Source organism: Oncorhynchus tshawytscha, linkage group LG05, assembly GCF_018296145.1.
Source record: "Oncorhynchus tshawytscha isolate Ot180627B linkage group LG05, Otsh_v2.0, whole genome shotgun sequence".
NCBI lineage: Eukaryota > Metazoa > Chordata > Actinopteri > Salmoniformes > Salmonidae > Oncorhynchus > Oncorhynchus tshawytscha.
Window position 1 is genome coordinate 52,083,340 of NC_056433.1, and position 13,783 is coordinate 52,097,122.

At 42.9% G+C, this 13,783-nt stretch overlaps 1 protein-coding gene across 4 annotated transcripts in view; it reads right to left on the reverse strand.

The window, feature by feature from the left end:
• Positions 1 to 8,544: 8,544 nt before the first annotated feature.
• The window catches only part of si:ch73-63e15.2 (protein strawberry notch homolog 2), a 103,408-nt gene continuing 98,169 nt past the window's right edge, over positions 8,545 to 13,783 (reverse strand). For all 4 annotated transcript variants that reach the window (XM_024421300.2, XM_024421301.2, XM_024421302.2 and 1 more), the window contains 4 exons: positions 13,520 to 13,612; positions 12,770 to 12,901; positions 12,191 to 12,458; positions 8,545 to 11,979 (listed from right to left, as the gene is read on the reverse strand). In XM_024421300.2, coding sequence (XP_024277068.1) covers positions 11,006 to 11,979; positions 12,191 to 12,458; positions 12,770 to 12,901; positions 13,520 to 13,612 — 1,467 coding nt within the window. In that variant the 3' untranslated portion in view covers positions 8,545 to 11,005. The remainder of the gene's footprint in view (positions 11,980 to 12,190; positions 12,459 to 12,769; positions 12,902 to 13,519; positions 13,613 to 13,783) is intronic.

Genomic DNA, 13,783 nt, shown 5'->3' on the forward strand with positions numbered 1-13,783 from the left:
GTGCAGGTGAGTTTCTTGACGTCATCACGCACGTTGTGTGACTTTCAGGAAGTAGGTCAATGCCCGTCTTTTTTTTCGGGAAACACTTTTCACGGAAATTCAGGTTTTGAATGTCGTATGTACAAAAGTACTGTTAAATGTTTATCTTGCAAGCTCTAACGCCAACAATGCAGTGACTAACAACGTAGCACTAAAAATATCAAGGTAGAACAAAAACACACGAGATATAAAAATATGATAAAGTATAGTAAGCATACTAAATACAGGGTCAGTGCCATTACCGTATTTACAATGGGCAGGGATACTGGATCGAGGGGTTGATATTTACAGGGTAAGGTGACTAGGCATCAGGATATATGATAGCTTATATGATGTGTATGTGAGTGGGTTTGAGTGGAGTCAGTATAAATGTGTGTGTATTATGTATGCGTGAGCAAATTATGGATACGTGTTTATATGTGTGTTGGAGTATCAGTGGGAGTACTTTGTAGGGACCTGTGAATGTGCATAGAGAGTGCAAAATATAATACAATTCAAAGGTCAACTCAGTCAGCATAACCATTTTGTTAGCAATCTTATTGTATGGGATAGAAGCTGTTCATGATCCTGGTGGTGTCAGACTTGATGCTTGCTGTGCGGAAGCAGTGCAAACAGTCTATGGCTTGGGTGGTTGGAGTTTAACAATTTCCCAGGCCTTTCTTTCACACAACCTGATAGAGGTCCTGGAATGCAGGGAGCTCGGCCCCAGTGATGTACTGGGCTGTCCAGACAACCCTCTGTAGCGCCATGCGATCGAGGGCGGTGCTATTGTCATAAGCAGTGATACAGCCAGTCAAGATGCTCTCAATGGTACAGCTGTAGAACTTGAGGATTTGAGGGCACATGCCAAACCTTTTCAACCTCCTTGGGGGGGGGGGGGCGCTGGCGTGACTTCCCCACGACTGCGCGAGTGGGTGTGGACCATTTTAAGTCCTTAGGGATTCAGACACCGAGGTACTTGAAGCACTCGACCCGTTCCCCTGCAGCCCTGTCGATGTGAATGGGGGCGTGCTTTCAGCAAAACTACCATTTCTTGCCTTCTCAAATGTCAACCAAAACTTAACATACTTTGTCTATTGGGCTTCAGTGCTTGACCGTCCAACTGAAGAAGATTGTTGGCTTTCACCGAGGTAACCCTAGGAAGACAAAGATTTTTAAAAAAAAATCAGTGTTAGGGAAACTAAAACTAGCTTCAAGCTATTTTGTGTGCAAATGCATATAGTTATTATCTGAGATTTTTTAATATTCATTTTAAACAGATGTTGACCCCCAGCTAGGAGCGAAAGCAGCGAGGTTTTCCAGGTCTCACCTTCCTTTCGCGCTTCTTCCAAACCAAGTAATTTGCCCGGATGTTGTAGTACTTGGTCCCCTTCTTGATTCTGCTCTGGTAGTTCTCCTTCCGTTTCTCCTGCGTCTTGTCCATGTTCAGTCACCTTGATTGATAACAGGAATAAATGCAATTATATTTCATATTACAAAGAAATTTCTTACATATGCCTTGGAGGGCCATAAAATAAAACAACGGACAATAATTTTTACATGGTCAGATCCTTCTCAGCCCGTGCCTGAAGGTGGTCCTCAAAGGCGTTCTGATCTGGTTCGACAACTTCCACCACATCAGGTGTAGCTTCAGTGATCTGAAAGTACGATATACAAAAATAGCAATAGACAAAACACTGAGTCAATCACATTTGAAAGACTACAGTATATGCAATAATTGTATATATAATTGCATTGTTTACCTCAGTCAACAGCTGCAGCCCCCAGTCCGTAGTCAGTGGAGGGCGGATGCTGCTGTTGTGTTCAAAGAGAATTACATTCAGGTTGTTCGCCCACCCTTCCTGGTACCAATCAAGGGACTTGCCCATGGCAGTCTTGAGGGTCTGGTTGGTCCATTCACCAAACCTGGAGGGGGTAGGAAAGCGATATCTACTGACAATGTAAGATAGTGAAATATGTCCATAGAAAAACAACAAATTGTAAAAAAATAAATAAAACAAACAATTGGTGACAGAATATAACACCTGTACCTTGTTCCAGCGTTCCTAACCTTGGTCACTCAAGATGACCTCAGGAGAACCATGGGTGTTGAAGATGTCCATCATTGCCTTGGAGATGGCCTTGCCAGTCTCGTCCTTGATGGGTATCATGCAAAACAAAAATCTATTTTTGGTTCCAAGAACCCTTTTTAATGAGTTACAGAAGACAATTTAGATTTAAGCACATACTCTTCCTTTACTGACCTTAATGGATATTGCCTCCAACCACTTGGTAAAGAGATCGGTCGCCGTCAGACACCAGCTGTTGCCATTGCTGGATTCAGTGAAGGGTCCGATAAGGTCCACCCCTAACATTTAAAGTGTTAGAGAGAAGATTACGTTATTCTTACCCATATCTGTGTCATACAGTATGCATATTTTCATATTTGTAAGCATGCTGACTCACATATTATATAATATTTAACTCTGCTGTGGTCAAATAAAGCAACCATTAAAAAAACTTAGTGAAAATTTTGAATTGGGACACTTACCGATCGATCATGTGCCATGGTGTAACAACTTCGATGGGCTTCAAGTCCGGCGCGGCAGTCTTCGCCCTCTCAAACTTCTGGACAGGGTACTGACCTTTAAGCAAAAGTGACAAATTGAAACATTATGTGCTCTCTGAAATGACATTAATTGAAATCATAATAATTTCAGATATAATAGAATGTGATTGATAAACAAAAAGGTAACTTCCCTTGCCCAGCTGTCCACCTCCTTGACAATTCCACATCAGGGGGCCCCCCGGGTGGCGCAGTGGTTAAGGGCGCTGTACTGCAGCACCAGCAGAGACCCCGGGTTCGCACCCAGGCTCTGTCGTAATTGGAGAGGTCCATGGGGCACGCACAATTGGCCTAGCGTTGTCCGGATTAGGGAGGGTTTGGCCGGTAGGGATATCCTTGTCTCATCGCGCACCAGCGACTCCTGTGGCGGGCCGGGTGCAGTGCACGCTAACCAAGGTTGCCAGGTGCACGGTGTTTCCTCCGACACATTGGTGCGGCTGGCTTCCGGGTTGGATGCGTGCTGTTTTAAGAAGCAGTGCTGCTTTGGTTGGGTTGTGTATCGGAGGACGCATGACTTTCAACCTTCGTCTCTCCCGAGTAGCGATGAGACAAGATAGTAGCTACTAACAATTGGATACCACGAAATTGGGGAGAAAGGGCTTTTTATTTTAAAGACAATTCCTCATCAGAAGAAGTGTAGGTTGATTTTGGCAATCATGCGCTTCACTCCGAAATTGCCACCATGCATCGGTCAGCACGGCCTCCTTCTCCTCCTTAGTAAAAATCACCCTCCTATATGATTGCCTAACAAGTTGGAAGAGAAGAGTTGTTGAAATACTCAAGTCGAAGTACATTTGTGTCACAGGCCGGCTCATAGCCTGTGGCAAAAATAAGGGGACACGAACAACAGGTATAGGCCAATCAAAAAGGTTCTTTATTGTAAACCAAAACTATTAACTTTAAACAAAGAAAAAGGAATGAGGTGTGAAAGTATCATAATGTAAGGTGTATGTAAAGTGCAGGGATGCATGAATCTGTGTGTGTGAATATGAAATATTAAGTAAAAGTAAGTAAAACTACAAAGGAACAAACAGGATCATACCTGGAGGAGCAGAGAGAGAGAAGAGTGATTAGTGAAGCAGTTTAAATACCCTGAGCCCAGGTGACTCCAATCACTAACGACCCTCCTCTGCCTGCAGGAGGAACCGCCCCTGCACTGCAGAGGAGGGGCCGTGACATTTGGAATTACCATAATTGCTTACACCTATCCATTTGATTTATCAGGTTTAACTTACAGATAGATACCTCAATATGACAGACATAACTATATCAGTGGAGGCTGCTGAGGGGAGGACGGCTCATAATAATGGCTGGAATGGAGTCAATGGAATGGTATCAATCACATGTGTTTGATACCATGCCATTTACTCCATTCCAGACATTATTATGAGCCATCCTCCCCTCAGCAGCCTCCACTGAACTATATGTATAGCTAGCAACATGTAGATGACCAACTAGCTAGATGGAAAATGGTTGTTGAAGAATAGTTGTACAAAGCTAAATCTGTCCAGGTATGTAATAGTAGTTAACTGCTTAACAAATTTCTCTGAATGTTGCGCCTCTTGAAGTGGTGCCTTCATAGTACTTCGCCTAGTTGGAAAGATAAAATAAAATCTCCTCAAGGAATGCCATTGAAGTGCAATCTACATACAATAGCAGTTACAGTAGCTTTCTAGCTAATGTTTTATTTAGCTGTCTGGCTAGCTAGATGGTGAGGTAAATAAGTACAGTAGTTAGCAACGTCAATCTAAAAACAGCTTACATTTTTTGGGGGGCAGGGGGACATGATTTGGCCTTTTCAGCTGTTGCGACTTCTTGACAACGGTGTGTGTGGACCATTTTAAATTCTTAGTGGACATGGAGGAACTTGAAGCTCTTAACCCGCTTCACTGCAGCCCGTCCATGGGACGTGCTCGCCTCCCGTTTTCTAACGTTGAGGGAGAGATTGTGGTTCTGGTCTCATCGTCGCCGGTGATCCGGCCTACCACCGTTGTGCGTGGCCACGCAGTCGTGGGTGAACAGGGAGTACAGAAGGGGACTAAGCATACACCCCTGTGGGGCCCCCGTGTTGAGTGTTAGCAGGATGCAGGTGATGTTTAAACCGAAGTTACTTTTTCGCAGTAGGTTAGGATAATTAACATAGCAGATTAGGAGACTGAGGTTAAGGTTAGGGAAAATAAGTTTGTTAAGGTTAGGGAAAATAAGTTTGTATCATCCTGTCCTGCCCACTAGCTACCAACCAATCCATAACCACACTGCTGACCTTATGCCTAACCCTAACCTTAAATTAAGACCTAAAAGCATTATTTTTTACAGACAGATTTTTTCACTTCTATTTCACGTTATCACAATTCCAGTGGAATGGCTAGCTAGTTAGCAGTGGTGCTCGTTAATAGCGTTTCAATCGGTGACGTCACTCGCTCTGAGACCTTGAAGTAGTGGTTCCCCGTGGCTTTTGTGGCGCGATGCTTCGAGGGTGGCTATTGTAGATATGTGCAGAGGGTCCCTGATTCGAGCTCAGGTAGGGGTGAGGAGAGGGACGGAAACTATACTGTTACACGAGGAAGGACAATTATGTGGATATATTGAAGCAACATCTCATGACATCAGTCAGGAAGTTAAAGCTTCGTCGCAAATGGGTCTTCTAAATGGACAATGACCCAAAGCATACTTCCAAAGTTGTGGTGGCAAAATGGCTTAAGGACAACAAAGTCAAGGTATTGGAGTGGCCATCACAAAGCCCTGACCTCAATCCTATAGAAAATTGTGGGCGATCAAGGAGGCCTACAAACCTGACTCAGTTACACCAGCTCTGTCAGGAAGAATGGAAAAATTCACCCAACTTATTGTGGGAAGCTTGTGGAAGGCTACCCGAAACATTTGACCCAAGTTAAACAATTTAAAGGCAATGCTACCAAATACTAATTGAGTGTATGTAAACTTCTGACCCACTGGGGATGTGATGAAAGAAATAAAAGCTGAAATAAATCACTCTGTACTATTATTGACATTTCACATTCTTAAAATGAAGTGGTGATCCTAACGGACCTAAAACGGAATTTTTACTAGGAAGTAAAAATGTAAATGTAAGTTATTGAATGTGCTAGAAAGCTAAATAGCAAAGTTACCTACAGTGGCTATTTGAACTCTGTGGCTCGTCAAAAATGACTCGTTTTGAAGGTTTTGAGGCTTTAAAAGTGTTCATACACTATGATTTTGAACATTCAAAGCAATTGGGAAACGTCCATGGCATGCATTGTTGTCACCTTTGATTACTGCATAACTTTGAAGCACGAGCACCACCACCAGGGTAGACCTTGAAACTAGCCCAAACATTTATTTTCGCAGCAAGAGGAGTTGCCATATTTAGCCTATAAACCCCTTCCCCACGTTATCGAGTGAATTAAGAAGACATGTCGATTTAACTCCTAATGACCTAAGAAGCGAAATTGTGTTTTCAATCAAAATAATAATTATTGTGAGCTAATGTGACTAAAGGAATTTGGATATGTCTCAAGACAAATATAATTCACCCTTATTAAACGAAACAAATCGAATGTTAGGCTATTGTGTGTCAATTGTGGCATTTTTACACAAACCGTTATAAATGGCCTATTTACGAGATTGACTTGTCATTTCAATAGACCGTGGCTAGGCCTACTGACTAAAATACAAGTAGCATATAGCACTTGATAGGTCTACATCTAATTTCAGATAGCCTACAGTAGCCTGGGCAAAATGAACGATTTAGCAGCTTGCTTAGTTCAAAATGGTAGACTAGTTTGTTTAACATGAAGTGAGGCAATTTCATGGTATAGGCTACTGAGGATGTTTCATCATCATTGAAAATAAGGTTTTGTTCTTAACTGACTTGCCTAGTTAAATAAAGGTAAAAATAAAAATTCATTCCTATGGAGGACTGCACCTTCTGAGGAGTACCAAATTGGCACATCTCAGGAGTAGTCATTCATAGCTAATGCTAATAATTGGCCAATTAGAGGCTTTGAAACTACCGGCTGCCATGTGGAAGTGTCATAATACCCAGAAAACCTAGCGGTCAAACAGGGAAATGGTTCCAATCATTTTTTCCCATAAGGGATTTTAGAAACACTTAAAATAAGGGCTGTGTTTCGTGTAGGCTTACCCTGGCGTGACGTTTTGGTAACCATGTAAATCTCAGATTCAAAAATGCAAATTAGCATAATGTAAAACTACAAATCCCTGGACGTCATCTCTAGCAGATACATTTGCCAACAGGTTGTGTCATTTTAAAGGAATCGAACCTATTTATTCATTACTACATTTAGCTAACAGATAGATTAATACCTTTGCCTCAATTCAGCAGTCTCGTCCAGATTATCATGGCATTTGCAGTTCTTTATGATAGCCACATTAGCAGCTGATTAGTTTTATTTTGGAGGATAAATCCAGGTGAATATATTGAAAAGTCACCTTTTCCTAGAGAGATTTACACGGTTATCAAAACCTCACCAGGATAAGCCTACACCAATCACAGCCCTTATTTGAAGTGTTTCTAAAATCCCCTATGGGAAAAATGAATGGTGGAAAAATGATTGGAACAATTTCCCTGTTTGACCTCTAGGTTTTATGGGTATTATAAGTCATACTGTGGTATTCTATAGCAGGGTTTCCCAAAGTCATCCTGGGGCCCTCCCTGGGTGGACATAGTTTTTTGCTTGAGCACTACACAGCTGATTAAAATAACCAACTCATCAAGCTTTGGGTATCTGAATCAGCTATGTAGTGCTAGGGCAAAAAAACGACTTTGGGAAACCCAGCTCTATAGAATAAGTGGCTTCAAAGCCTCTAATTGGCCAATACACAGCATCAACAATCCAGGGTTTATACACACATAATTGGTACTGCCTCTATTTTGGAAAGAATTGAGAGTTAACCCAAGTAGTTCTAAGATCAGTCACATGACTCCAGTGATGTGAGGACTTGCAAGGACTCTGCATAGCAAAGTCAGTCTGTCGCATGAAATAAAGGCCTTGGGCTGTTACACAGGCAGCCGATTCAGAACTTTTCCCACATATTGGTCTTTTGACAATAATTGGACAAAAGATCCGAATTGGGCTGTGTAAACTGAAAATATCAGAATTGTGTAAACGGAGCCGTAGTCAGAAGTATTAATCACCATCTGTCTAAGAAGTGTATGTGTTCGATTATGCACTGTATAGGCCACAGCCGCTCCAGAAGGTCTTTATTCACAATAAAAAAAAGGTAAACACCATTTTCGCAATCTTCAGTTTTATTTGTTGTTGGTTTACAAAGTTAAGATTGCACTATGATATATTCCTTCCTTTTGTTATGAGTAGAAAACCTTTAAAGAATTAGTCGAAAGGCTTTTTTAAATATTTTTTTTTTTACAATATATACATTGATCTAAATTATAAATATATAGAAAAACAAAAGCACAACCCAGAATAAAAGTGCTGAACACAGTTTACAGAAAAAATAGCCTTTGTTTAAAAATACATACAATCAGTAGCATGTTTTTAGTTTCGTTTTTGTTAGCAATAAATTATTTTAATGTGATACTTCAAAAAAAAGTGTACTATTTTTTTTTTTTTTTTTTTTTTTTTTAAAGCTGAAGAAACAAGGATGGTTACAGTTATACAAAAATGCAATCCATCAAAAGGTCAGGAATACAACAAGCTTGCAACTCTCAATGTTAACAGACAACAGTAACTTGATTATGCCATTCTTAGTGCAAATTTCGGAAAATGAAAAAGACCTAGCTAAAAGATAAATTGCAGTTAATTTTTTCAAACCGTGTTTGTCCGTTTCCCCAGGTTTATAATGCATATTACTTCATGTGAGCGTTATACCACACAGTCCATTGGCCATAGGTGAAGCATGGGACACAAACTGTTAGATTGAGAAAATGTTTGGATTTATTGGAATGTGCCTGATGAGGAATTATATTTAGGACAATCTGAAGCACAGGAGAGAGAGAGAGGGCTATGAGATGGGTAACTACGAGAACACGGGCCTGAGCTATTGGATGTCTAGGTTGTTTGAATCTGTCAGAAAGTGGGTAAAGAATCTGCACATACAAGTATATCCAAGTGCAAATCTGCTCAAAATCTTTGTCAGCATTAAAATGTATTAAAAAAAAGAAGACAAAAGATAATGTTCCATAAAATAAACAGAATTTGATCTTTGCCCTAAGATAGCATAAACACTTAAAATCACCAACAATTCACAACACTTACCGACAAACAAACCCATCACAAGTCTCAAACATAAAAAAAAACAATTAAAAAAAATACAGCAAGAGTCGCAGCACAGAATGAAGAAATAAAATACTAAAATGTGTATTGGTTAGTTTCACCACTGTTGTTAGGGAAAACAATAACATTTCTCTTAACTCCCCGCCAATCAATACATGTCTAAGATTTCTTCCTGAGATTGCTATAATAGGTCAGATCTAGCCAGTAACTACAGGGGGGTGGAATACTTTGGTATCTCTTTGCATTCTAAAGTTCTGGCAGAAGCTGTAAAAGTTGGAACGATTCTACTTAAGTCACAAGCAGAATCAGATAAAAGAACTGAAAAGAAACAAACCAACCACCCTGTACAGCACAGTGCAATATTATTTGGTGGCAGGTTATAAACTTAATTTTTTTGTTTTTATAATCTTGAAAACTAGAAACATCCCTGACCAAAAGTATCATCAGGATAACAATCTAAAAACAACATGTCCCTTAAATATAAATAACAATTATAATTATCATAATAACAAGGATGACAAAAACATCAAGAGCACATTGCTTTTATCCCCATCACAATGTTTATACAAAGTTCATAAGTATTTCAGATGTCTTTAACTACAGACTACGAGTAGAACAGAAAGAAAGAGGAATACAATTCTTACCATGCACAGGTGAATCTATAACCTTCGGCTGTGGAGCATAAACAGTACTTAGACTTCTAAAACATCTGCTATTCAAAATGTCTTGTTTATTGCTTTTGATTGGTTGAACTTACCCAGGCTTCTCATGAACAAAATACAGTGCATCCATTTCACAAAGACAGACAGATCTCACAGATTCTGAAATGTAATATACGATATACATATAATATGGACTAAAACAAATTCATATTAATATTGGTCAGAAAGTTGAAAACAATAACAAATGCACTCAACACTTTCCTGAGAACTTCAAATGAAAAGCAAACCATGGGTCACATCGTTGGATGAATGTTGTGTAGACTTAAAGTAGGATATTTGACACCATTTTAAAACCATCCACCCAATTGCATTAAACCAGCAGTATCTATCCCATCTAACCCCTGTTCTCAGTTTATCACAAGGCCTGGGAAAGCAGGGTTCCAACACAGTCTGCCGATGGGCTGAAGAGACCGCTATAGTGTAGGGTCCACAGACAGGCATACACATACTGAGTTGTGGTGTTGGGGCTATCCCTGGCCCACCACCATCATAGATTCAACAGTGGGGTAAGTTAAATACAAATATAATAAATTAAGATGCCAATGCTTCGAGTATAAATCTATACATTAGGCCTATATGGGTTTCAAAGAGTAGGTTTCCAAAGGCACTGTTACAATGGCAGACTTTTCTTTTCCCCCTCCCTTCTTTTTTTAAAAGCGAGACACAGGCGTGAATGATGATAGAAACTGCAGGGAGAGGGGGACACAAGGGAGAGGAAGGGGCTAAAACTAAAACATTTCACCCCTATGAACCAATCTGCCCTGTGTTGATTTTTCCAGTTTGAAGTTTTTGAGTGGAGCCCTTGGTTTAAACAAACCAAGCGTTGCAAGATAGGCCAATTCAAGTCGATGCAATGGTGATGAGGCAACACAGAAAAGCAAACACACAACAGATGTGCATGAAAGGCAGTTGGAAGCCAGCAAAGTTACCAATGATACCCAACATAACCAGAAGGGGAAGCTGTGGTTCTAGAAAAACATGTTTATACATTGTGATTTCCTCAACAAAGCAACACAATTCCAACTGTGATGGATCATTTAAAAAGCATGTGCGCTTTTGATATTCTTAAAAACAAAATCAAACCCAGGTGGAATTGTGTTTCTTCAAATGAGTCAAGTCTCGGTGTAGAAACTGTGGTTTTGAGCCCCCCTACTCTCTCAATGAAGGGACCCGGCCAATTCCACCCGGGTCATTCGTTCACCATCTCCGAATGAGGCCAAACCATTTGGTCTCGTGAACGTGCCCCTGGCCTGTGGATCCAGAGCCTGGAGAGGGATGGGGAAGAGAAGAGCACAGGACAGGCAGTGGTGTGACTAGGCCCTGAGGGGAGCGTTCCCGCTCAGCAGCTAGAGGACAGACAGACAGCCACACTGAAGAGGTTGTTACGCAGAGTCCCATTCGTTCGGCTGGTACTGGATAACCGACTGGCGGTCCGCACTGGTCCGCATCATGTTGTCCAGGACCTCGCGCGCGTTGATGAGTGTGTCCGTGCTGCAGTGGCTGTTGGCTAGAGGGAGGGGCTGCTGTTCTGAGGGGGCAAGGGTCGAGGAGGAGAAGTGAGAGGGGGTGGAGGGGGACGAGACGTGAGCCACTGTGTTGGAGGAAGAGGAGGAGGTAGAAGAGGTGGAGGGGTTAGTAGCTGTCTGGCTGGACAGAGAGTAAGGCAGAGAGTCTGGATGGTCAAGGATATAGTAGTCCTGGTGGGCGCTGTTGATTAAAGGCTGATCTGACCACTGCTGTAGCTGTGGTTGTATCTGCTGTGGCGACTGTAGCTGCCGCTGTTTGATCAGCGGTGGCTGTAGAGGTTGCTGCAGAATGTGTGCTGTGTTCTGGGCGGCGAGTGCGTGCCGCGATATCAGTCTCTCCAGGTCAAAGTCGGAGCCCCCTGTCAGGCTGATCAGGCCCAGGACTCCCTCCGTGCTGTCTGGGGAGGGAGAGGAGCTCACCGTCAGGTCCAGGACCTCCTCCCCAACCCGGAAGGGCTTGGTGGTGGAGGTTGGAGCGGGCTGCATTGGGGGCAGGGAGGGGAAGTGGTGGGGGAAGTGGGAGAAGATGCTGGCCATGCTGGGGAGCTGGTTGATCGGGCTGGGCTGGGGTTTGGGCTGTAGTAGAGGCTTGACCTGTAAAGGCTTGGCCTGGATCAGGCTCTGGTAGAAGTTCTGAGTCCTATGGCTCTGGCTGTGGGGCTGGCTGTAGGGCTTGGCAAGCAGGTGTATTTCCTGAAGCTGCCGCTGCTCGGCTAGCCTCTGCTCCTGGGCATGCTGCTCCCTCTCCTTGCGCCTCCTCTTTACCTCCTCATCCATTTTGAGAAGCTCCACTCGCACACGGGCCACGCAGTTTTCTGGGATCTTGATACCTAGGAGAGAAAGAGAGGGTATTAGGTTTACATTTGTTTATACAAGTCGATAATTTGGCTCAATTGATAGCAGCGTAGCCTGTTGTGCCGTTTGATTTTGGCCACTGAAAAAACACATTTGCCAAGACATTCAGTGATGGTGTGTGTGTGTGTGTGTGTGTGTGTGTGTGTGTGTGTGTGTGGGAATTGCATGAAGTTGTTGAGTACTCACCGACTTGCTTGTTACTATTTTTGGTTTTGAGGCGTACGATCTGCAGGATGCTGGAGCTGGTGATGTCAGAGACCACGTCAGCCACGCGCTTCCAGACACGCAGCAGCGCCCCGCACAGCATGTGGTACTGGCGCAGACGCATACCCTGCAGACACTCCTGTCCCTCCTCAATCTTCTTACACTTCCCGTTCCAGTTAGCATGGCTACATTTCCCAAAGGAGAAATTGAACTGGCTCTCCCAGCTGTCCTTGGCTTGGTCTGGGGTCACCTAGGAGGGGAACCCCATGTTAAACACCTGTTTGTATGTATATTGGACCTTACAGCCCTGTTTCTATCCTGTAATGTATTTCCTGTTTCACTACTTTGTTTATTCCACTAGAGGGAAGCATACACTACAGAAAACCACAACAGAGACATTTCCCGCAAAACAACAAAGACAAATCTTGCCATGTTCTGAGTGGAAACCTGTGTGCATGTCAGTAAACCCGATAGCTGTTCCTTCAGCCGACCAACAGACTTCTATCCGTGTGGGTGTGTCCCTGTGTGTGCACGGTGTGTGTGTGTCAGACTGAGCCCTACCTTGCGGTAGCGTTGCTGCAGGTTGTCCAGGCTCTCAGGGTGGGCCTGCTTGCCGATGTTGGGCTTGTAGACGATGAAGTTCCTCCCTCGGCCCTGCTCCGCCAGCAGCACACAAGGGTGGTTCCCCCGCAACTGAGGAACACATAGGAGATGGAAATTATTTTAAAGTTCTGTAAAATACTTTCATGTGTTTTCCTCTGGGCACTATTGAACTCCGTCTGTACAATTGTTTTAAACCACCAATAAATCAAATCAAGAAAGAAGCGGAAGATTTATAGTGCGTTTAACTGGGACACTGGCAGTGTTAAAGTGTTTGCCTGGAGGGTAATTGTAGACTGAATAGTAATTTCTTTGTTGAATTGTAGTATGAACCAAGTGAATGTAACTACAGTATAATTTAAAAAAACAGCATCAGGAAGGACGAGACAGTGTATATTGTTCACTCTTGCCACTACAATTAATACTGAATAAAATTATCCTTCTTTAGGTTCACAACTCCATTCTACTCCCTTGATGTGGGATGAAAGAGCCCCACTCCAAAGAACAGAGAATTGAACAGAGGAAACTGGACCCATCTGAACTGTCATTCACCTCTGGGAAACAGCCAGTCTGGAAGCTATTCCAGTGCTGATTGAGCCCTGAGGAGGTACAGGGACTCACAGTATCACAGGCTTCCTGGTACTGCATCAGTATGCGTGCTGGGACATGCAGAGCATCGCTCTCTGCTCTATGGTAGTCAGCTAGACTCACCTTGTAGGAGAGGTAGAAGCCTTCGTCAGGACTGTTGAGGTTCTGGGCCTTCTCGTAGGCCTCCTCCCAGGGCATCCCTCTATCCACGCTGATCTATAGGGGTGACAGGGCAGAGGGCAAAGTTTAGAGTAGCTGCCCTATGGGAAAGCAATACGCAGAAAGTACCCACTATAGGCATGAGTCAATATTCTAACACACACAAAAATCAGTGCCCAAACCCACCCCTCCCCCTCCCGCGCCTGCACGCACAGCTCTCGGTCCTGG